The following is a 24,709-nucleotide window of genomic DNA, read 5'->3' as shown; positions in this document are numbered from 1 at the left end:
CAAATTTTTATTTTACTAAGTCTGTATGTTAGTGTGTATGTTTCTATGCTTCCTTTTCTTGTCCAGCAAATGATTTTAAAGTCAGGTTTTTTTTTTTTTCTGCTTGAAACAGAAATGCTATTGATTTGGGTTTATTCGTTTATATCCACATTACTTTAAACTCTCTGTCAATTTAAAAATAGCTTTCACTTGATTCTTCTAGAAATCTATATCTTTTTCTTATATCCAAAGCTACATTAAGAATTATTTAGTTTCATAAGGGTGGCACTCCTTTATTTCAAGAAGTATAACTACAGTTTTTCTTCTAGGTGGCAAACATTAAGAAAGAGACTCATATTGTGTGGTATAAAGATGACAGGGAGATCTCGGTGGATGAAAAGCATGACTTTAAGGACGGTATATGTACCCTCCTAATAACAGAGGTAGGTGACTATGAATGTGAAATGTAATATGTAGGTTCTGTGCCCCACGTTCTTCTAAACACTAGATTACGTGGTCCTCTGCCCCGGGCATATCCCTGCCCTGACATCACCCAAACAGCAAGCTGTCAGGACACAAAAGCTTCTCTCCCCTGCGAGACGTGTGGATTTGTCAGATATCCAGCCAGTGCTGGCGAGATACCACGGCTCTTGCCTCTCTGGGCTGCATTTTTTCATAGACGGGTGAGTGGCAGGGTAGTTAAGTGGACCCTTCTTTGTTTGCTCTTAAGCCTCATGATACCTTGTTCCCTAAAATTACAGAGACAATCAGACGTTGTATTCATTTAAGTATAGATTTTTATCTACTTTTTGTCTAAAAGAGCATACCTTTCAAATACTTGTGATCATTAGCTTTTAATATGAAGGCAGAGTAAAGGATAAGGACTTTAAGCCTCAGGTCAGTTGTGGCCTTAAGGGGTGAGCAGTCAGGACTGCTTACTGGCCGTGTTATGCTGGATGGTTCATCCGTGAACTGTTCGTTGCTCCCAGGGCTTGATGCTTGTTCAGTGTGTTTTGATGGCAGTTCTATAAATCACAGGGCCTGAAAAATGCAAACACCGTATTATGAGGCTCTGATAAGCTGCAATGTGTGCAACTCTTCCCCCCTCCCTTAGTTTTCCAAGAAAGATGCTGGGATTTATGAAGTTATCCTGAAAGACGACCGAGGAAAGGATAAGAGCAGATTGAAGCTTGTGGATGAAGGTCAGTCCACCAACTGCTGGGGTCTGTTCTGTGTGTTCTAGATACAGGTTGCCAGGATTCTGAGTGAGGCTGAGCTGAATGATCAGAGTCATGCTGATCTTTTGTCCACAGATTTTGTTCTAATTGAAATTCCAGCAGGGTGAACTATTGTTTTATTCAAAATACTTCACTTTTAGTCTTCCTTGAAATCAGAAGTGTAGTTTTGATCCTCAGAGAATTTATAGACCACAATCCACGAGAGGTCTGTTTTCAATAGAAATCATCATTTTTGTTTCAATCCTATAAAAAAAAAAAAGTTCCAGGATCAAAAACTACCATGAAAAATGCATCTCAAAATAGTCCACTCTTTAAAACCTGGCAAGAAAGATTAAATATGAAACTCAAAGCCTCTCAGTAGCAGAGTGAGAAAGCAACTTCCTTCTTCCAGAGACCACTGAGGACAAGTACATTGTGATAACAAAACCCTACATGTGACGCCCAAACCTCCAATTTTGTTCCTGAACCAGATCTTTAACAACATTGCTAGCAAACAGCAGAAGTTTGCCTTTGGTGTTACCTTCCTGCTCTTGGTGGAGACAGGACTAAATGTGTTTATTGGCAAAAGGCATCATTAGGCTGAGAAATACCAGGGAACCTAGGTGGCTAATTCATCATGAATTGATAACACAGATAAGAAAACTTCCTCTAATGTAAAGGGAACCTTCCTGGGACTTAAGAAGAAGAGAATCCTAAACTCAAGAACCTTCCTGGAAATCTCACTGTGGCTCTTTCTCTGGAATGTAAATACGGTGACAGTTACAAAGAATTCAAGGGAACAGAAATAATCAAAGAGCAGGAATCTTTTAAAACTGGTAAAAAAAAAATTGAGTTCTCTCCTCAAAGAACACTTGTTACCAATTGATCAGTAAATTCTCCTGGTGACCAATATCCGTCACCACTCAGGATGTTTCTGAGAGCACGTGTGACTCACAGTTTGCGATCTGACTTGCCGTTGAACATTTTTGTCCTAAAGCTTTGTCTGTGAATCTCTATCCACAGCCTTTAAAGAGCTGATGACTGAAGTCTGTAAAGCAATAGGTGAGTCCTCGCCGGGCAGGGCTTCATTCTCCTCCCGGATGGGCTTACAGGTGTGTGAAACATGTGTTTTCTTCTGTCAGCGTTGTCTGCGACAAACCTGAAGATCCAGAGCACGGCTGAGGGCATCCGGCTATACTCTTTAGTTACTTACTACGTGGACGATCTGAAAGTTAACTGGTCCCACAAGTAAGTAAATAAAAACTTAACTGCTGTGTAGAAATTCTTTCTCCACTCCGGGGAAGAACTGGGAAAAAGAGCAACGACCCTCTGTTCCCCCCAGGTAAGGCCTTGTCTTACCTACTGATGTTGTGAGAGGACAGAGAGAGCCAGGCCGTTCCTTCAGTGTGAGGTTAGCGCTCTGCCCCAGCACGTGCACGGTGGGGCTGGTGGTGGCTGGCAGCACCTGACTCTGTGATCTGGGACGTATCATAATTCGTAGACGCCTCTGTAATGTGACCTCCACCTCCAGACAGTCGAGCTTGGACTCTGCTTTGCCAGATTCTTATCGTCTTCTTCTACACACGCCTAACCCATGCTGTGCAAAACTGAAGCAGCATGTACCAAATTTCCTGTCGTGTGAGTTAATGGCCGTTGACCCAAGAAGCCTGACCCAGAGCGGTTCCCGAGTTTATCATTGTCCTTTGCAGCAACTGGCGCAGTTGGGCACTAGCATGTTTCCCGTCCACCCTCGGAAGGCTTTGGAGATTTGAAGATGACTTTGGGAATGTGTATTTGAACTAGACTGAGCTTGAAGAGCTGTTCTAATCCCACACTTCCTTTGTGCAGTTATAGAGGGATTACATTTAAGATTCCCTTGGAGATTCCAAGAGCTCAAATAGGTTTCTAAGTCAAACCAGTTCTCCCATTTACACCATTGACAGGGTCCTTAACCTCTGTGCTTCCTTGAAATTTCCTGAGCTGAAAGAGAACAGCAGGCTGCCATGGAGATCTGGTGGGGCACAGCCGCCTTCAGTCCACTCTTGGGATGCAGCGGACACTCATTCCCGAAGTCCCTGTGGGCCCCCCTGAGCAGTAGGTCACTGTGGCATCACTGGGAGGAGCCGGACAACAGTGAGCATTTGCAGTATGCTGGGCACTGCTCTGCACCCTTTAGATGTGTGAATTCATTTAATATTCAAAGCCTGTGAGGCACACATTTCTCATTTTAGTGACTAGGAAGCTCAGGCTCAGGGAGGTGACTTGCCCAAGGTCACGCAGTTAAGTGGTAGGTGGAGGGCTGAAACCAGGCAGCCTGGATCCGGAACACCCCATCATAGCACTGCCCCCGGTTCAAGTTGCATTAAAAGTCTGGATTGACCATTTAACCAGAATTGGGTCCCACAAAACAGTCATTTGTGTTTTCTGTAAAATGACTTTAGTGGGGGGAAGGATAAATTAGCAGTTAGAGATTAACATATACACACTACTATATATAAAATAGGTAAACAATAAGGGCCTACTGTATAGCACAGGGAACTATATTCAATATCCTGTAAAAACCTATAATGGAAAAGAATCTGAAAAAGAATATATATGTGTATAACTGAATCACTTTGCTATACACCTGAAACTAACACAACACTATAAATCAACTATATAGTTCAATAATACATAAATAAAAATGAATGACTTTACTGTTATGTAGAACAGTATGTCATTACATTTATTATTATTACTATTCATTTCCTGAGTTCTTTAAAAAGAACAACTGAGAACAAGTGAAATTCCATTTTGAATGCTTGGAGTTGTATTCCTTTGTTCTGTTTCTTTCAAAATACATTTTAGGAAAGTAATTATAAGTTAAAATAGATCAAATTCTAGGAAATTCCTCTGTAACATCTAGGACATTTTGATAGATTAGTCTGAAGAATAAGGGATGATAAATTAGTTGAATCATTAATCAAAAGCCTTTACATCATCTCTAAAAGAATTACTTGCTCAAAAAGATTAGAACACGGGGTTCTGAGGAAGCTACTGTCAGACTATCAAGCTGTAAACTTCTCACATTGTTTGGTGTAGTCAGCTGAACGAGTGTTTTGTGTGCACACGGACGTGTGCCTGTGAGAGGGTCAGGAAGCAAGGACTGACTGACTTACCTGTGGTCATGTAAGTATGCGCTGTAACGCAGAAGAACCTCGAAATGGGTTGGGTCTTGACTTTGCTCCTGTCTTCCCTTGGATCTTAGGCAAGTCACTTAATTTTCTGAATCTCACGTTTCTCTCGTATAAAATAGGAGCAATAATTCCTGTTCTATCTCATAACACTGATGGACCCAACGAGAGAATTAGAGGCACTTTGTAAACCATGAAGTACTTTACAAACATAAGGTACTATTATGCATGTCAGCCAGAGATGAAAACACTCAAACAGGTTTATCTCAGCAAAGCAGAAAACTGTCTGTCCTTCTAACTCTGGGACATATAGCTCAGGCTGCGGTCTGTGGGTATGAGTGGGCTCCTTTACCCTGCATTTTATGGCACTTTAATTTTTAATAGCTTTTAAAGAATATAGTATATAAGAAAATGCTGCATATTTATCTGAAATCTGAAATTTTCTGATGGAGACTTTTTGTTCTTCATTTTTTTGGTTTATTTTATTACAACTACAAACATAATACGTGCTTGTTCCAGAAAATATACTTAATATCGTATTATACATTAGAGAGTTTGTAATATGATATTATCCATAGTTTCCCTAGCCACAGTATGAACATTTTGGGGTACTTCCTTCCTGTCTTGTCTCTATTCATAATTGTTACTACAGTTTTGTATACTGCCTTTTTTTTTTCTTATTTCCTCGCATGTTTACAAACTCTTCATAGAGTATCAGCATCACTGAGAGTGCACTGCCTCTGCTTTTGTCTTACTTCATCTGTATCAGCATTTCTAGACCGTCAGATCACAAAACAAAGGGTTCTATTAGCTTTTATTCTCTTGTAAAGACTGCAGTGCATGGGTCTGCGCGTGACCTACTGTAGAACGCGGGGGAACTCCCATCCAGGGACAGAGAAGGTGCCTCATTCATTTTGAGCAGCAGCTCTGCTTCTCGTTTACTTTTGGCCTTACAACCGAGTGCAGGTTTACATTTGTTTTAAATAGCTTTGTAACCGTGAGTGTCAACAGATGCCAGCCACAGACAAACCTCCTTAGGTCTGCTTTTAACTAGCCCATAAAATCCCATTTATAGCTATAGACCATCTGCGTGAAATATGCAGTCATATAATGTGCACTTTGGCCTTTTCACTTTAAAGATTCCCTAGTCAGTCCTACAAATAAACCCAAGCAAAACCAGAGGTAATGAATACCGTGTTGGAGCTCTGGTGCTGCAGTCTGCCGGGGCCCCAGGCTGCTATTGGGAGCTACATATGCAGACTGCTGGGCCCCCACTCAGGCCTTGGAATCCACGTGCTGTGATTCAGGGCCCACAGTTTCTCTGAAGCAGGGGAACAGATGTGGATCTCATGTTATTTGAAAGTCTGTAAAACTTCAATAAGAGACAAAGTAAAGATAAGCTCTGGATGAAAGCGGACGATAACGATGTTTTCTGTTGATGTGAACAGCGGGAATGCTATTAAGTACTCAGACAGAGTTAAGAATGGGGTCACCGGGGAGCAGATCTGGCTACAAATCAACGAGCCCACTCCGAACGACAAAGGGAAGTACGTGATGGAGCTCTTTGATGGCAAAACCGGACACCAGAGGATGGTGGATCTTTCAGGACAAGGTAATCGGATGTTCTGCAGAGCAGCACCTACAGCAGAGGTGTGGGCTTTCTAAGCAGAACAAAGGGTGGAAAGAGGTCATTACATTTGACTATTGGAAGATGGCTGGACGTTTCAATAAGGCAGTTTGAATTCAGCCATGGTGGTAGAAGCAAAGCTTCAGTGAGTAGAGGGTCAGAGACGCGTGCCGTGTGCGTGGAGAGAAAGCACTGCTCTTTCAAGGGGCTTACAAAGAAGGGCAGGTTGGTTTACTATCACTTGAGCAAGAGCAGACACTGGGAAAGAATCGTTTTATGGTGACCGAAGTGTGAGCGTGTTCACAGAGCCCCAGAAATCAGTTGATTTGGAAGGATCCAAGATGTGAGTGACGGGGGATGAGGGATGGATCAGAGTTCCGAAGAAGGGAAGCTTGGAGATCCAGGGAGAGGGGCAAGTGTTGGCTTTGGGAAGGAGCAGTGATAACTTTTCTTCAGAAACCAGAGGGGAGTAGACGTGAACAAGCAAAGGTACATAGTGAGGAGAACAGAAGGAAGTTAGAAAAGTGGCCTCAGATTTCTGGGTCATTGGCTGGGAGAATGGGGGGTTCTGGAGGGAACAGGGATAAGGAGAAGAAAGGAATGAGCAAGGTGGGAGGAGGTTTTCCATCTAAGAACAGACAGGAAAGGTGAGGCACAGCATTAATGAAAATTTTAAAAGTTAAAAGATGTACAATCACAAGTAAAAAGTTAAGGGAGGAGGGTATAGCTCAAAGTGGTAGAGCACATGCTTAGCATGCACACGGTCCTGGGTTCAATTCCCAGTACCTCCTCTAAAAAGTAAATAAATAAACCTAAGTACCTCCCCCTCCGAAAAAAGAAAAAAACAAGTAAAAATTTAAAACCCCTGTGCTGTTTCTCCCTCTCCTGGTACTACGCTCATCTTGTTCTTTCTTAAAGGAAGAAAGAGTCTATGTGAAGTCACTAAAGGAGGCTCTGGGCTGACTTTTCCTCTACTTTGTATATTAAAAGGCAATGACTCTTGGTGTTTGAATCCTCAGAGTAGGTTCATAACTTAGCGAGCAGCCTTTCCTCCCTGCTTAGGGTTGTTCTGTGCTGAGTCCCTCCCCACCCCCGTCACGACTGGACAAGCTCCCTGAAGGCTCTCTGTAGGCACGGGAGCAGCTGCCCCCAGGGACTCGCTCCCCAGGCCGCACTGCCTGGGTTTGCGCCCTGCAGTGACTGCGGGAGGGGGCTGCTTCTGCAGTCCATCTCGCACTTTGAAACACAATAGGAAAAGGGAGACAAGAAGTGGGTAGATAAATTTAAAACTTGTTTACATTTTACTTTTACTCTCTGCCCACCAGAGCTCACTCACCACCCCATTCTCAAATCCCCCTTAAGCAAAAGGCCCTGGATTGTCTTCCAGGGTTGCCACGGGCACCGAATGCGTTGGCTCAGCTGTGCTCTTGGCTTTCTAGTGAGGCAGGAGCAAAAGGAGCAGCACTGACCTGGTTTAGCAAACCTAGTCCACCTCCGGTGGCTTTAAGCCTGACTCTATGCTCGTTTTTCCCGTCCATAAAAGAAGGGGGAGGGACTAGTATTATGTAAATGTTTTCTAAATGTTAAATTATTACGATTCCTAGACCACAGAGGCACTTAAAGGCCAGGTGGGAGAGATGTCAAAATGAAGCTGTCTTTTTGCCTGAAATCTTTAAAGTGCCTTCCTCTGCAGGCTCAGAAAAAGAATTTATGTTAGAATTCCACAGCTCTCATCTGCTTGTCTGTCTCCCTGTCTTTTATTCCGTCTTCTGCTCAGCGTAGAAGCATTGCTTCAGGCCAGCACCGGCTCCCGCCACCATGCAGTAACTCCGTGTGCTCTTCACCACAAACAGACGGGCCGGACCACATAACAACTGTCTGGCTAGGAGGCTGCGAAGTGTGGAGTGATTTAATAAGAGAAAAGCTTTTTTGGTGCTCAGAATGCTCGGTAGAGAACCAGTGTTTATTTGAAACAGACCTCCCTTCCCATTTTATCTTTGGCAGAGCTAACCTCTGCCTTTCTGTTTGGAGGGCTGAAGGCCTCTCAGTGGACTGAGAGCTTCTAAAATCCACTACTTCATACCTCCTACCTAGAAAGTAGGTGCCTCTCCTGTTAAGTCTGTAGGTTGTAGAGGGACCGCCCAGGCATGGTTCATTCAAAGCCAGCGGAGTCCAGGTCGGTCCCTTCACACTGCCCTCAGGTTGGGAGTTCTAATTGACCCCTGTGTGCGTCCAATTCTGGGTGAGAAAATTCTAACTTCTCCTTTTTTTCTCTTCAAGCGTACGAGGAAGCCTTTGCTGAATTCCAGAGATTAAAGTAAGTCCCTCTTTCCCGGCAAATGCCACCGCGTGCGCTCCCATCTCTGAACATGTGTGCCACTCCCGTCTGCGCGTGGCAGCAAGTGCGGTCTACGTGGCACTTGCCACTGCTTGGCTGAGTGGCTGAGCAGTAAAAAAATGAAATGCAGTCAAGGTTAGCTACTTCGAAGTAGCACTATGCCAACTGAAAATTGGCACTTGCCATTTGCCTCTACAGGGACTGAATCATGTTGGCCCTTGCCACCTACCACTGCCTGGATTAAATCATAAGACCCTGCAGCTGATGACCTCCTGCCCTCCCTGAAAGGAGTTCAGGGTGGAGGTCAGGAATGAGGCTCTCTGCTCTGGAAAAACTGGCAGAACAGGCCTTCAGATAGTTAGATGTTTTCTGGAGAAGATTTTATGAGCTCTAATTCTTGCATCTCTTCGTGTCTAGAAAAGAACTAAGATCATTCATGGTGACAGCTGCTCCTCGTGACTAGCAGCAGCATCTGCCTAAATGTGTGCTTGACTGTACGTCCCCCCTTCACTGCAATCATGTGTAATACTGATGTGCCTCCCCTGCCTCTTCGGAGCAGTTCCTCAGAGCTCTCTGAAAGGCTGTCTCTGGACTATAGTCCTCATTTTGCCCCAAAGGAAACAACACATAACTCTTACGTTATGCGATTTTATTTCAGTCGACAACTAAAACAGAATTCTTCTTTGTTTGCGTGTTTGTTTGTTTCTCTCAACCACAGACAAGCAGCCATTGCGGAGAAAAGTGAGTAACCCCCTGTACATTTATTCCTGGCGTGGTTTCAAAACACAACTTTTATGTTTCTATTAAGACTGCAGATGGAGGAGAGTGAAAGCGTTTTTTTTTTTTTTTTTCTATTTATTTTTTAAAAATCTTAGGTGCCCTGCATGTGTTTTCACTTAGTCTCCTGAGTAAGAATGTCTATGAAAAGGTCTCAGGTTTCACTGTAAGAAGGGCGCCCAGCCTTGACTTGAGCTGTCCTGAGCAACCTCTGGGCTACAGATCACACAACAGGTTGTTAATTGCTTACAGCAGGCGCCAAGTGTCAGATAAAATTTAGACGTGTGAAAGAAAAGAAAAAACAGAAAACTTTGCAAATTTGACATCAGATTAGTCACTGTAACAGGTCCCCCAACAAGTAGTTCCATTTTCCTGAGGGGCCCAATAAGGCTGAGTGAACCAGCGCCCAAGGGTCAAGTCTGTGTACCCAGAAATGTGCTCACTCCAGACTTCTCTTAGCTGTGCTTCACACAGAGATTTCTGGAGTCTACAGGATCCCAGGAGTCACGGACTGATTATCGTGATATTTCAGGTTCTTTCTCAGTGTGGAAACAGAATTTGAAACCTGTTGAGGGTTAAAGTTGTAGGGTGGGTCCTGAGCTGGGTGGAAGGGAACCCAGAGGAGTGAGAAGTGCCTGTCAGTGGCTCCCGGTCCCTCTGGTCCAGGGCTTCTGAGGCTCCCGCTGGTAGGAACGGGGCAGAGGCCAGCACGAGGGCGAGCTGGGACAGTGTCCGAGCCAGGGCAAAGCCAGGGCCCACAGCCACCGACCGCCCCTCCCGGTTCTTGAACTCTCTTGTGGGCGAGGAACCTGACCCTCCCCCTGGTCCGCCAGCTCCTTCCTGCGGTCTCTGGATCACAGCAGCAAAGAACTGGAAGAGACCTGCGAGCCCTTTTCGCTCCATGAATTTAAACTTTTGCACAGAACCCTTAATTCAAACAAACTCCTCCATACAGACCCAATTATAAAGTAGGAAAGAGCTGAGTTATCGTCATGGACGTTGGGATGAATGCCATGGACACTGGGGAGCAGAGTTTGGAAGCTTCATGTCCACAGGTTTAATGCAAGACCACTCTCCCGTTCTACAGATGAAGAGACTGAGGTTCCCACAGTGACATGACTCACCAAGTAGCACACAGCAAGTAGTGCAGGGAGGCAGAGGGTGGGCTGGGCCCACGAGTGGTGTAAGTGCCACGGAATTAGCAGGAGAAGGCAGTCAAGACTCAAAGTGTCAGCCTGACTTTGTGGAGAAGGGAATGGCAGAAATAAGGCTCTAGAGTCCTGCATTAGCTGACGTAGGCCTAAAAGTGAGAGGGCGGTGGCTGCTGAGTTAGTGTTGAGTGAATGGCAGAAAGGTGTCCTTCCTCGGGGGCTGACATGCTGGGCGGGGGCATTCAGCCCTGGATTTCAGCGCTCTTTGCACACCTGTTGACAGGGGCCCCACATGGTGCTCCCAAGAACTCCCCAGAGACAGGAAAGGGAGGCTCTCTATGGAAGGCCCCAAGGAGCCCACATCTTTGCCAGCCTCCAGGTCTCCCTGGCACATAAGTTTCCGATCATGCAGCTTTTCTGAATCAGAGACAAGCGCATGAAAGAGGCCAAAATCTGCTCTCTCTCCTCTGTCTGAGCCCACACTGAGCTGCAGGAGAGCTGGGGCTGAAAACGGCCGTGAAAGTCACAGAGCAGACCTTCATACAACAAAGTGATCTCAGGTTGATATTTTAGGTACAGATAGAGGCACCTGCGTGTGAAGAAGATTAACATTCAGAATTACTGGATCATTTTCTTATTTTGCGTGTTGAAATCAGGTATAAAACAACTGTAAGGAGAGGGAGACTAAATAGGAGAACTGGTTGCACTGGGGGCTTTGGGAGTGTGATGGCTGGTGCTTGTCAGTCAGTGATTAACCAGAAATGCCTGTGCTTGCAGATCGTGCCCGGGTGGTGGGCGGTCTCCCCGATGTGGTCACCATCCAGGAGGGCAAGGTAAGCATGGGGCACTCCCGTCCCCGCTTCTTCCCCGCCAGGAGGGGGTTCCAGCGCCCCAGACTTTGTTCCTTCTCATAAGCTACATCCCACTGTCTTCATCTAATGCCACGGCTGCTCAGGCCTGACTTCAGAACAGCCACGTATGGCATGCAGAACACAGTCGGTTTTCTAGTCACCTTACTGTTCTGTAGGCCCCGCATCAGGATGTGTGTCTGTCTGATGTGGGCATGTGGAGACCTCTGAGCCTTCGACACTAGTGGAAAATGGGCTGATCTGTGAGACACCTCACCTTTACAGGGAAATGTGCTACCCCGTGAATTTCTATTGGCTCCATCTCAGTTGAAAACGGACTTCTTTCCATTTGGTTTTAAATGTGGCTCCATAATACCCTCTCTGAAATGCAATGGACAGAATTTCTAACCTAGATTCACTTTCTTCGTCCCTATGTTTCACTAAAACAAGTGTAGTATGTCAGTCACAGGAGGAGGGGTATCTGCAGTGGAACAGAACCTCTTCCCACCTCCAAAGGGCTGTGAAGATGTGCAGTGGGAGATTGGGACTAAGGTGGTGAACAAGGCGTGTCTAAGGCGTTAGTGAGAGGTGGGTTTCATCCAGCTGTGTTTCTTCGTGCCTAGAAAATAGGACCAGTTGATTTTAAGTTCCACCATTGAAAGGTTGCTTTGGTTTTTAAAGTCTATTTTCTGTTTTCTTCAATGAATGAGGTTCAAAATGTTCAATTCACTGGAGGGTAGTGAGAACTGAGAGAGAGAATGTATGTGAAAGCACTTTGTGATCTATAATTCAAATCTATAGAATAGATAAGTTTTCCCAGACACCTAAGGTGTATGGCAGTTTTGCTTAATTTTGATAAAAGTTTTAATCCCCAGGAAATCAGTTCCCCAAAATGTATGCCTGGTCTGCTTGGATAAGTTTAATGGCAATAGTTTGACTCATATTTTTCTTGCTGAAATGTGTTTGCAGAGTAATTCAGTAAGAAATGCTAACTAATCATGGAAAGAAAACAAATTTCTTAATATCTTCCCAATTCTAGATGATACTCTCACAGAAAAGGTAACAAGTGATCTTTTAAGACCCTTCTAACTAGAAGGATATCCATTCCCCTGTATATTGTGAGCCCTAGCTCTTTTCCTTACAGTTTCTGGACTTCAGTAAGAAAAAAATGCAAGCATGGAATTTAAGATGTGAAGTAAATTCAACATCTTTGGTTATCAGGGAAATGCAAATTAGAACCACATGAAATATGACACCTGTCAAGATTGCTAAAATAAAAAACAGTGACAACAACAAATGCTGGTGAGGATGCAGAGAAGTGGGTACATTGCTGTTGGAAATGTAAACCGAAATTATATAGCTACTTGGGAAAATAGTTTGGCAATTTCTTAAAAAATGAAATACACATTTACCATATGACCCAGCAATTGTGCTCCCGGGCATTTATCTCAGAGGAATTAAAACGTATATTCACATAGCAACCTGTACACAAATGTTCATAGCAACTTTTTCGTAATGGCTCCAAACTGGAAACGGCGCAGATGATCCTTACAAGTATATACATTCCATGGCATGCCTCTTAGCAATAAAAAGGGACAGATGATTGATACCTGCAATAACCTGGATGAATCTGCAAGGAGCTATGCTCAGTGAAAAAGGCCCTGTCGAAAGGTTACATATTGTATAATGGTATTTATGTAATGTTTTGGAAGTTATACAATTTTAGAAACGGAGAACAGATCATGGTTGCCAGGAATTAGGAACGAGCTTGGGAGGAGGAAAGTGGGTGTGGTCATAAAAGGACAGCAGGAAGGACCCTTACGGTGATGGAAATGCTGTCTCTTGACTGAGCTGGTGGCTACACGAATCCAGACAGGTGATGGACTTGAATAGAACTCAGTACACACAAAGGCAAACAAGAACAAGAAGAACTGGGGAGATCTAAGATCAATGGACTACATCGTCAGCGTACCGGCTGTGATATTATACTGTAATTTTGTAAACTGTTAGTCTTGGGGTAAACTGGGTAAAGGATATACTGAATCTCTCTATTATTTCTCACAACTGTATATGAATCTATGATTATCTAAAAGTATTTAAACCAAAAAGTAAGGTAAAGTAAAACTGTAGATCTAACCATTGAGCTTTTAAAATAAGAGGCTTTCAGCACAGATGGTAATGTAATAGAATGTCAGGAAACAGGAGCGCATCTTGGCAGGGCACCTTTACAGCTGCAACAGCTTGAGTGTGTTTGGGGGAGAAATCAAACGAGGAAGATGGAATTTGAAAATTAGTCACATTACCTGAAGTAGCTGTTGAGATTCTGCTGCTGGTCTGTGTGACACAAACAAAGTGCAAAAGTGAGCAGAGAGCAGTGAGCGGAGAGCGTGGCAACTGGGAGATTCCTCTCCTGAGACAGAGTCCAAAATGCCACACGAGAGCAAAACGCACCACCTAAGTGTTATGGGAGCTGAAGCAAAGGCCTCGGTGCAGCTTTGATGGTAAGTGTTCCTGAAGCCAGGAAGTCGAGGCCCCAGAGAAACCTACTCAGGTGTGAGTTCAACCTGTCACTCACAGGTGTGCATTACCCTCCATCCTTTACATCTGCTCTATCTCCCGCCCTCTCACAAAACCTGTTTTGCAGGCGCTCAATCTCACCTGCATCGTGTGGGGCGACCCGACCCCCGAGGTCTCCTGGCTGAAGAACGAGAAGCCCCTGGCCTCCAGTGAGCACTGCAGCCTGAAGTTCGAGGCTGGCAAGACCGCCTACTTCACCATCAGCGCGGTGATGACATCCGACTCCGGCAAGTACGGGCTGGTCGTGAAGAACAAGTATGGCTCGGAGACCAGCGACTTCACCGTCAGCGTGTTCATCCCCGAGGAGGAGGCGAGGAAGGCTGAGGAGCCCCAGAAGGGCGACAAGAAGTCCAAGTGAGGGGGCCAGAAGGAGCATGGGCGCCGCGCCGAGCCGCCTCCTGCCGCTACTTGTGTGCAGACGGCTCGGGTTCAGCCTGAGGAAGCCTTGCTGCTTCCTACTCCCTGTTTTTGTGCTGGCTTGAGGGGGATGAGGGTGAGAATTGTCAAATCTCTTATCCATATAAGAGAGCACGAACTACTGGCATTTTGATAGTGTTTCTTTATCTACAAATTATGCGTTAAGAAAATAACATTGGTAGCACAGATGTTAGGAAACAGTTTTAAGGAAAAGGCCAGAATACAGTCAGAGGGATGTGGAACGATGGTCTGAGGAATGTGCTGTGGAGCAGAGTTTGGACTTGGCCAGACTTCACCAGTAAATTCTTGTGGTTCATGGGGATACATCAGTATCCTGTCAAGACGAGACAAGCTGCTAAGCCAACCAGTATGTGTCGTGTGTGGTTACAGTAGTGATGTGCGTTCTGCGGGCGGCCTTGTGATCGGGAACCCCTCGGCGCTAATAAACAGTTCTCCTCCGCGTCCCTCCGTGCTTCTCTCGTTCTTCCGTTTGGGCTGCCCAGCTGGGTGGCCCCCGCTGCATCTTTCTCACCGCTTCTTGTAACAAGTCTTGTGATTTAAATTCCATTAGGTGAAAGCAGTGCCTTCATAACATAACCAGATAAGCCATCCTAGATCAAGTGAGGTTCAGAGGTGTGAAACTGGATACACCTAATAGCTCGCCAGACAGTCAGGTCTATTCCGTTGTTAAGATACCCAGAGTCATTGAATGTAATGTGTCAACTAAAGATAATAAGGTGGTGTCGGGCATTCAGTGCTGTAATTGGCGACTGAAGGCCACAGCTAAGAATAAAGGGCACTGAAGAATCCTCACTCGAAGGTCTGGGAGCTGCCAGCTCTGGGGCCTGCGCGTCCTGGCAGGGCTCGCTGAGAGCTCTACAACAGGGTGTTCTGCTGGAGGACATCTGGGTCTTTCCCGGCCCCTACCCCCAACCACCCCCCACACACGCAGTCTCTCAACACACACACACACACACACACACACACACACACACACACACACACACACACACACACACACACACACACACACACACACACACACACCGCCCATGGGTAACAGGATGAAAGGCCCCGCTCCTTCCTCCTGTCAAGGATCAGGGATGGGACGATAGACTCCGCTACACAGTCTGAGGGACGCCTGCACATCCTCTCTGCACAGTTCGGGACGGAACTCGCCTGCGCCCTGACTGTTGCCCAGTCCCTTGGGCAGCCGTGGGCCCTGCTGCTGCCCTGACGCTGCCGGCGCCAGGACGAGATGCTGGGCTCTCACTCTCACTCTCAGGCATGGCAGGTGGAGGGCTTCCCAAAGCCACGTGGACCCTGCAGAAGGCAGCTGACCTGAGCAGACTGGCCTGCTCCCCTCTAGCCAAGTGGACCCGGACAGAACGTGGACGCCTGCAGGAGAGCCCCCGAGAGGAGAAAGGGGTGAACAGGCGCGGATCCGCCCAAGGAGCTAAAGGTGAGCGGCCCAGGACTCTCCACGGGACCCCAGGCGCCAGCAGCAGCGTCCCGGCTTTGGGAGGGGGGAGGTGCCCGTGAGCAGAACCTGCCGCCCCACCCCCTGCTCCACGCCCTGGAGCCCATCCCCGAAGGATTTTGAATCCGATGAAAACATAGTTTGAAAACAGTGTGTTCTAAATTCTGAAATTGTGCGGAAACTTAGGCAATCACAGTGTCCATTCCTGAGCTCGCGGCCATCCGGCGGAGGGAGACTTGCTGGGACGCGGCGGCGGTGACGGGGCGGAGGGGCTCTCATGTTCGGAGCTCTATCGGCCTCTCCGTAAAATGGGTATAACAATTATTTCAGCCGTTGTAATGCGCAGACTAAGTCAACGGCATCACGATTTGATGGTTAAGTAAAAAGCTGCTGTTTCTATAGGGCAGAACAGAAGTGAGACGACAGCTGTCTCAATTTAGTGATGCTGAAGGTATTCTAACTCACAGCAATTTATCAATCTGTGTCCGGCTCAGGTGAGCTACTGGTGCACAGAGGGTCATATTGGAGCACAGAAGAGACTATTCAAAGTAATTTTATAGAATTAATATTTAGTATATTAAGGTAATACATTTAAAATGTAGATCTTAAATCCTCAAGTTTGGCTTAAAATTTTATTTTTCTAATTTAAAAAATTAGTCATTGAAAAAATTGAAGGGTGCTTTAGCAGCGTAACTAAGTTCCCTGTAACTTGTTAAGTTTTATTTATAAATTAATATGTTTCCTTTCCATTTTAAGTACTACTGTTGTCTGACTTAACCAACAAAATGTTTCCAAGAACTTACGTAACTTTAATTACCTATAAAACTAAGTATATAGATTTGGGAAATTTTGAGTTGTTTTAAATGTTCTCAAATTACACATAAACTTAGCAAGACTTCGACATAAAATCGCCATCAATTAGGCATTTTAGTTAGAATTATAAAGATAAGCTATTACTTGGATAAATTATCTAAAACATTACAAGCACATAAAAATCAAATATGCACAGACTCCATAATGCAAAAATACTGATTTTACCCTGATGGAGCCCCTAGGACCTAAAGCTGGAGTTTTAATACCTATGCCAGGACAAGAGGTGTGAACTCAGATTGTTCACACTGGTGAAGCTGCACACCGAGACCGCAGCACAACGCTGAGATGCCCAAAAGGTAGCTTATAAAAAAAAAAAAAAAAAAAAAAGGAACAGTAAAAATATCACCACCTGATAGGGAGAAGCTTGCCATCTGCCTGGAGTGGTTCTGGGTAGAAAAACAAAGTTAATGGTTTTCTCAAGCCAGTACTGCATGATCGTGGGGTCCAAATTTACAGCAAGCACCACATGGTGTAGGAATCCCAAGCCAAGAGTTCCCATAAAAATGGCCAATGTCTGGGGCCCCAGAGAAGCAAATGTAAAACTACACTACAAGGAACTTCTGTGTCTGCCCACAGAGGATTGCTGTTATGGAAATTATCCTTCCGCCATAAACAACTAGAAAGCCAGGCACAATGTATGGGGAGAATAACTGTTTTGGGCGTTGGCTAGCAGACGTGCAGGGCTGTGGTTCCCGCAGAGAAAGGGAACCACAGCCTGCGATTGCTCCGACTTGTTGCCTGGACAATGTTCGGGCTGCAGTCCAGCCCGAGGGATCCAAACAGAACCTGTCAGTCTCACTGAGTTGGGGAGATGGAGACTGAAGTTCCGGGAGGCCGAGGCGGCTGGAATTTGTGAGAATGAGCATTAGAGGAAGAGTTGGACAGAGAGGGAACAGCAGACGGGTCTCTGGCTGAGCGCTGCTCTGTGAGTGCTGGGGAGGAGCCCTGGGAGCTGGAGGGCCAGCAGTCCCAGGAGCTCACACAGACTGGAACCAGTCTCCTTCCCACCAGCTGGGATGAAAAGACTTCGTAATACATGGTACATCAGGTAGAGGCCTCAGAAGTCTCTCACCTTCGTAGTGGGGCTAAATTTACTCTAAACCAAAAGCTGCTCTGGACCCACCCTAACAAAGCTTGGAAGCAAGCCTCAAGAGGATCAAATATCTATAGTAACCTAACGTGTGTCAGAACAAAGTGCAACACATTTTAAATAAATGCATCACCCAACGGTGTGAAATTCATAATAGCTGGCATCAGCAGGTGTGCAGAGAAGCAGGAAAATATGACTAATAATCAGGAGAAAAGTACGTTAAAGATAAATAAGTCCTGAGGATGCAATGTACAGCGTGGTGACTGCAGTTAATACTACCGTATTGTATATCGCAAGCTGCTGAAAGAGTAGATGGTAAGTTTCATCACAAGAAAAAAAAATTTGTAACTGTGGGAGGTGATGGGTGTTAACTAAACTTAATGTGAAATGATTATTTCACAATATATACATACGTCAAATCATGTTGTGTATCTAAAACTAATATGTTATACATCAATTATGTCTCAATAAAACTGGGGGAAAGTATACACAAATGTTATGGAAGTATCAAGAATAAATCATTATTAATTTTATATTATTTGAGCGGATAATGAAAATTCAAAATAATTTTTAGTCATTTGTAACAGTAGGTAATCCCAACAACAGATGTAATAATAATTTCAATAAAAGATGCTTAAATAGCTTTTGAAATGTGATGAGCTATGTCTGTATCAATAACTTATTGGTAGTTTGTAGATATGTAAGCTGAAATGTGATTGCTGTATTTTTATGATCATGTATTTAAGTTAGCAGGTCTCTATAATAAAATGATACATGGGAGGGAAAAAAGAAAAGCATATTAATAAAAACAAACCAGAAATGACAGCAATTATAGAGTCAGCAGGCATAGACCTTCAAACATCTGTTGTAACTATAGTCTATATTTTCAAGAAGCCAGAGGAAAGATTGAATATATTAAGTAGAGACATGGAAGAATACCAAGGCATATCATAATGAATTTGCTGAAAAACTTTGGTAAAGAGAAAGTCTTAAAAGCAGCCAGAGGAAAAAAGACAAATTACATACAGAGGAATGAAAGTGGGAATAATCAGACCCCACAAGAAGCTCTCGGAGCCAGAGGACCAAGGAGCAAGATCTTTAAGGAGCCAAGTGGAAAGCAAACCCCAAACTCTCAACTTACCATTCTCTACCTCCTGAAAATGTGGTTCAAAAATTAAGGCAAAATAAAGACTTAATCTGCCAAACTAAAGCTGAGATATCTACCACCAGCAGACCTGCTCCACCAGAAACATTCAAGGAAGTTCTTCAGGCAGAAGGCAAATGGCATCAGATGGAAACTGAGATCCACAAAGAATGAAAAGCAGAACTGGGAAACACGTGGGCAAATATGAAGAGCATTCTTCTCATCTTTTATTTTTTTCTGTCATCCCAGGATGACATGCCATCCTTTCACCCCTCCAGTCTCGGAAAGTCCAGCCTACCCAGGGCTGGACCTCTCAGGAGGCTCTTACAGTGTCTTGAGAGAGTGGTGGCCGAAGAGGCGAAGACATTTCGGGGGTAAATGGGCAGGCCTTCAGGGGAATTGCAGGAGGACTCACCTACCTACCTGCAGTCTCGAGCGGCTGGGTGGACCACTGTGTCCTCTGAAAGAGGAGCAGCCCAGAGACAGGAGGAGCAGCCCAGAGACAGGAGGAGCGCCGTGTCGGGGAGGGGGTTGCATTATGGCAAAGCTGTGTTACAAGCTCACCTTGTATTGTTATTGGCTCAAGCTGTATGTTCTCATTACTTCTAAGTACCCACTGCTATCAAGTGAAAAAAAGTGATTTATGGATTAATGGTACCACTGGTGCCATCTCCAGTGTTTATTATGTTCTCCTCTGTGGCCCTGCTCTCTTAACCACAGCAAGACGTTTAGCTAAAATACACAAATCTTATGGAAGATTACATGCCTGAAACATAATGACTGTTACATCATGTCTTCAGATGTTTGCGTGTTGACCTCCACCTCGGGGCTTTATAGCTGAAGTTAGGTAAGAAAAGTCTTAGATGATTTAATATGCTTCTGAAGAATCAACCGATACATGTACATTAAAATCTCAAAAGGTTTATATGAAAGTTTCCAAAATGACCTAGTTCATAGTTAATAAGATCTAGGTGATTTTTCATACTATTTCTTTACATACTTTATTGTAGTCTAGTGTCAAGTAAAGATAACACAATTCTTGTCACAAAGCTCGCACACATGCTGGGGGCATCCAGAGAGAGTACACACACCCTGCCATCCCCAGTTAAGGGCAAATATCTATGTTCTGGAAAAAGGGGGGAGCAACATACAGCCAAGTTGCATTTAAAGCACTTTGACAACAAAATGTACCCCACTTTGAATACATTATGAAAGTAGCTTTCTCCTCCCCTGGTCTCAAGTTTCTGTAGTTTCCCCTTCCCTCCCCTCCCTGTTTTAAAAAAAGACAGAGGGCATGACCTACAGGAAGGGCCTGAAGGGTGACTAGTGCCCATGACATCACAGGAAAGCCACCTGCCCTACCTGCCCCAGGTGGTTCTAAGCTGGGTGAAAACATACCACCACTGACGCCACAGGTCAAAGGGAAGAGTTTCCTTTCAGAGACCAGGACCCCTGTCCCAGAATCAAAGTGTTTTCTTATGCAGATTCTATTCTGATTGCTTTGCGGTTGACCTTAGTTATCCAAACACACCTGCTTGGCAGCTGCCACAGGAAGCCTCTCCAAGTAGGCCTCCAGTCCAGCCAGCACCAGTATTGAGGGCCCTCCCTGCACTCCCCCTGCTCTTTAAAGTTTAATATGCCCAACTGGACTGCTCTCGTCCGGCCTCAGGACCCTCTCTGTTCTCAGACCACTATCAGTACAGGCCCCTCCAGCTCATGAACTTCCCCTGTGGTCCAGTCCCCATTCCCCAGAACTTCACATGGAAAGTGCCTCTTCCTCCCACACCCCACACCAGGAACCACATTGCCAAGAGGAGTTGTTTTGTTTCCCTGAAAAATTGCAGAAGGAGGAGAGAGAGCTCATTACTAGGGCAGAGTCCTGCAGTCAGAAATCCTCCTCTTGGAAGAAAGTTTCAGCCAAGTTGAAGTAAAGATGAAGAATGAAGAGGAAGAGGAAAATGAAAAGAAATTTTTCTTTTCTTCTCAAAACTGGGAGAGAAGGCAATTACCTCTATCTTAACTAATACAAATGCAAAACATCATCTTTTCTACTCATTCATTTATCTCGCAAACATCGACTTCGCACGGGTCTGGGTCAGGCCGCCAGCCCGCCAAGCTGCCCAGAACGGTGAGCGCCCTCGGCCTCTGAAACTGCTGCCTTCTCGCCAGGTGTACGTCTGGTGTAAATGGAAAAATCACCGGCAGCTTGGACATCTACACAGGCACTCCCAGAAGTCACGGAATTGAACTGGGGTGAGAATTGGATTTTTCCGTCTCCCTGGACACAGACTGAGGCAAGATGGGAGCTGTGTCCGTGGCCAGGAGGTGAGGGGAGAAGAGACAGGAGAGAATTCTCATTAGTTTCCATGCATAAGTTCCCATCAATAAAGAGTTAGACTACTGTGTGTGAACATTTTTCCCTGGACATTTGCTCAGTTTTACATTTCTTCAGGCTTTTCATATTAATTTTGTTTCTCACCTAGGCTACATTATGACTGTTAACATTTCAAAACGATTGTGTGTTCTTCTAATGCTGTATTGAAGAAGGTCGTTGCCTTAAAATACAAAAACTGTAAGTAAACATGTAATGATATACCATTTTAGCTAGAGTAAAACTTTTTAACATTTTATTTGTGTTTTAAAACATGTTCATGCTAAAATCACTCTATCTTATAGTTAAAATAGAGACACTTGGACGTCCCTAGTTCTGCTAGAATCTGAGTCAGTGGCATTTGAATGACTTTTATGAAGTGGAAGCAGATTGCTCCCCGGGAGAGCAGAGAAGCTGGGCCAACTGGTCCCATTACCACTCTAAAAATATGAAAGTAAAATAAAGGGGAAAGTTTATCCCCACAGGGCTGAAGTAAGTGTTCAGGCCTCAGTTGGTAGATATATTAAAGCAAAATAAGTCAAGACACTAAGCGAGGTTAAAAAAAATTACTTGAAATGCTTATTATAGCAGTATGTTCTAATGATATAGTTATATATTGTTATTACTGTTCTTTGTGTATTATATATGTGTACATTATTTAGAGGTATAGTTGTATATTATTATTGTTTTATAGTTGTATTATGCTGTATTATAGTTGTGTATCATCAGGACACACGTGATAAAATCTAGGGGACTTGAACTTTCAGAAAATTGCATAAAGACATTAAAGTAGTAAGACATTTGGAACCACCCTTCATGTCTGTGGTAGCCACAGCTACAGAAAAGCAATGCATTCCTGGTCAACACAGGAATTTTGTTACAAAGACATCATTCAAAACAAGAGTCAAACTAGAAACTCCTTTTAAAATGAAATGGAAAAAAAAAATCAAAGTATTTGCTTCTTGAGCTTTTAAAGTATTTTATGCAGAAATTGGTCAAGTCACTGCAAAAAAAAAAAAATTGTAATCCACTTCGCTTTTCCTGTAGACCTCTTGCATGAGTCCTTGAGAGTTCACATCGTTGCAGCACGACATCCTCTCTTGCTAAGGGTATCCCTCTGCCTGTACAAAGGTGCACATCAATTTTATGCCTCGTTCACCTGGGCTTTCAAAGTGCTCACACTGGGCAGGTGGCAAAAGTTCTGCCAAGCAGGTGAGGCCTTAAAATGAGTCAATTATTGATCAGAGGCTTTGGGAGAACTTCTCAACACTTGCCTTCACGTGTGAAATATAGGTCAGTCTGGCTGTTATGTTATTACTCATGTATTCCTTCAACAAATATTTGTTGAACAAAGACTGTGAGGACACCGAGATGCATCAGATGAGAGTCACCCTTAGGACGCTTACTTCTAACTGATGCAATGACGGGACTGTGAAGAACCATAATACAAGCCACAGTTCATGAGCAGGGTGCAGACAACACGCTGTAATTATCCACGTTCAGACAGGGGGTGTAATACTTGCTCTAGAGTGAGGTGAGCATAGGGAGAAGGTAAGATGCAGGATTCAGAAAAGGCTTTGTAGAAGTGGGAGCGTTTTAGCTGAGCCTCAGCCTTTCCCATTTTGCTGTTCTCCTGGGAGACACTGCTTTGGGAAAGCTCCCTGGTGTTCTCCATACTTGGCTGCAAGGAATAAATCTTGTCTCCCACTCTTTGGCCTAGTTGTACCTCTCGGTTGGATACCCACTACAGAGTGAACCCAGTTTTCAGATAACAAACCTGGTCTGGTTTCTGGGCTCCCTTCCTTGCTCCAGCTTGGAGCTCAGCCCAACCATACTGGCGGACCACTGTGATGGCCCTGGCTGCAAGGCATGCAGATGGCAGAAGCCAAAATACAACGTGAACGCAACAACAAAGACCTACTAGTCACAGGGCATTGGGTTTAGCACTGGACCACTGTATAGTCTTCTCAGGCTGCTGTAACAAACACCACAGACTGGGTGGCTTAAAGAGCAGGCATTTATTTTCTCATAGTTCTGGAGGCTAGAAGTCCAGGTCAAGGTTGCAGCTGGTTTGATTTCTATTGAGAGCATACTTCCTGACTTGCAGGTGGCTGCCTTCTCACTGTGTGCTCACATGGCTTTTATTTGGTGTGTGTACACACACACACACACACACACACACACACATGCACAAATTGCGTCCTCCTCTTACAAGGCCACCAATCCTACTGGATTAGGATCCTACCCTTATGACCTCAGTTCTCCTTTGTTATCTCCTAAAAAGCCCTGTCTCCAAATACAGTCACACTAGGGGATCAGGGCTTCCACATGTGGATTTGGAGGGGAACACAAGTCAGTCCATGACGGTCGCTGGTGTTTGGGTTGCAGCTACTAATTAATAAGTTCATACAATACATCCGAGACTGGTCCAAGCACTTTCCACAGGGAATCTTCTCAATAAGCATATAAGGAAAATGCTATTGTTGGACTTATTTTCCAGATGAGCAAAATGAAGCACCAAGAGAGATTTTTGCCTCAGGCCACATAGCTAGCAAGTAGTTTTAAACTGGGTTTTGAGTATAGGTATTTAGGCTCAAAAGTCCATGTTTTTAATTGGCAGTTATACTCAGCTGCTTCACAGGTTAACTGTGGATAGAGAGAGCGTCACTGACCAAGGTACACCAGAAGCCTTTGCAGAGGCACTGGGGCAGGGGCTGGTAGCACCTGGGCCTTCCAGCTGTCTGAGCTGCTGCGGGAGGAAGGCCTTCCCCACACCACCCCACAGACGCACACACTTCAGACACACAGAAATGCTGGATAAAACGTAACAAAAACATTTATTACGTTTAGAGCACAGAAGAAAGAGAAATCTCTGGAATGTAAAATCCTTGATGACAAAGACATTATTATCTTCATTCCTGATTCTCTAGGGTTTAAAATGGTGCCCGGCACACTTGATAAATATTTGTTGAGTGAAAAAAATTTTAGGGGCTGGAAATGAACAGCAAACTCAAAGCCAAAGTGGTGTGCAGGAGTGAAACTGAATGGATAAAGGAGGTACTGGGACTCGACACAGCTTGAGGAGTTGGGAGCCAGGGTCTTAATGTTCATACATCAGATGGTCATAGATCAAATACACGATGTTCACACGTGTCAAAAGATGAAGTGACTAACCTTTATAGGAAGGACTCCCTGTATGAGGCCAAAGAGTTGACCCATCTGTGAAGCTGAGACCAGAACACTCCAACTGGGCCACCAGTCTTGAGAAGCCACAGGAGGCTGACCTGCTCTCCCTGTAATTTGTCTATGAAACCAGAGGAAGGTGGATTCTCGTAGAAAACAACACCCACCACAGATGAACTCATGGGTGGAAATTACAAACCACGCCAGGAAGAATCACGGAAGAGGCAGTTCCCATCAAAGAACTAGAGGCAATGGAACAATATGAAAGAATCTTTACAATAATTGTGCTTGAGATATTGAAAGAGGTAAAGGAAGATTTGCAATCTACAAGGCAGGAGAAGGATATTATGGGGAAAAAAGAACAAATGAATTTGGAAAAGAACATATAGAAATCCTATACATGAAAAACAGATTACAAATGCGATTTTTTTTTTAATTACCTCAATAGACACTTTAAACAATTG

At 44.6% G+C, this 24,709-nt stretch overlaps 1 protein-coding gene across 3 annotated transcripts in view; it reads left to right on the top strand.

Annotated features, from left to right (window-relative positions):
* MYOM1 (myomesin 1) overlaps nucleotides 1-14,568 on the top strand; it is a 122,052-nt gene extending 107,484 nt beyond the window's left edge. For all 3 annotated transcript variants that reach the window (XM_064481558.1, XM_031439130.2, XM_031439131.2), the window contains 9 exons: nucleotides 309-422; nucleotides 1,094-1,181; nucleotides 2,220-2,258; nucleotides 2,339-2,444; nucleotides 5,818-5,981; nucleotides 8,277-8,313; nucleotides 9,053-9,075; nucleotides 11,040-11,095; nucleotides 13,755-14,568. In XM_064481558.1, the coding sequence (XP_064337628.1) occupies nucleotides 309-422; nucleotides 1,094-1,181; nucleotides 2,220-2,258; nucleotides 2,339-2,444; nucleotides 5,818-5,981; nucleotides 8,277-8,313; nucleotides 9,053-9,075; nucleotides 11,040-11,095; nucleotides 13,755-14,045 (918 nt within the window). In that variant the 3' untranslated portion in view covers nucleotides 14,046-14,568. The remainder of the gene's footprint in view (nucleotides 1-308; nucleotides 423-1,093; nucleotides 1,182-2,219; nucleotides 2,259-2,338; nucleotides 2,445-5,817; nucleotides 5,982-8,276; nucleotides 8,314-9,052; nucleotides 9,076-11,039; nucleotides 11,096-13,754) is intronic.
* The last annotated feature ends 10,141 nt before the right edge of the window (nucleotides 14,569-24,709 follow it).

The sequence above is a fragment of the Camelus dromedarius genome, chromosome 32 (assembly GCF_036321535.1).
Source record: "Camelus dromedarius isolate mCamDro1 chromosome 32, mCamDro1.pat, whole genome shotgun sequence".
In the NCBI taxonomy this organism is placed as follows: Eukaryota; Metazoa; Chordata; class Mammalia; order Artiodactyla; family Camelidae; genus Camelus; species Camelus dromedarius.
The sequence above is the reverse complement of the archived record's forward strand: the minus strand, read 5'-3'. Positions and strand labels throughout refer to the sequence as shown.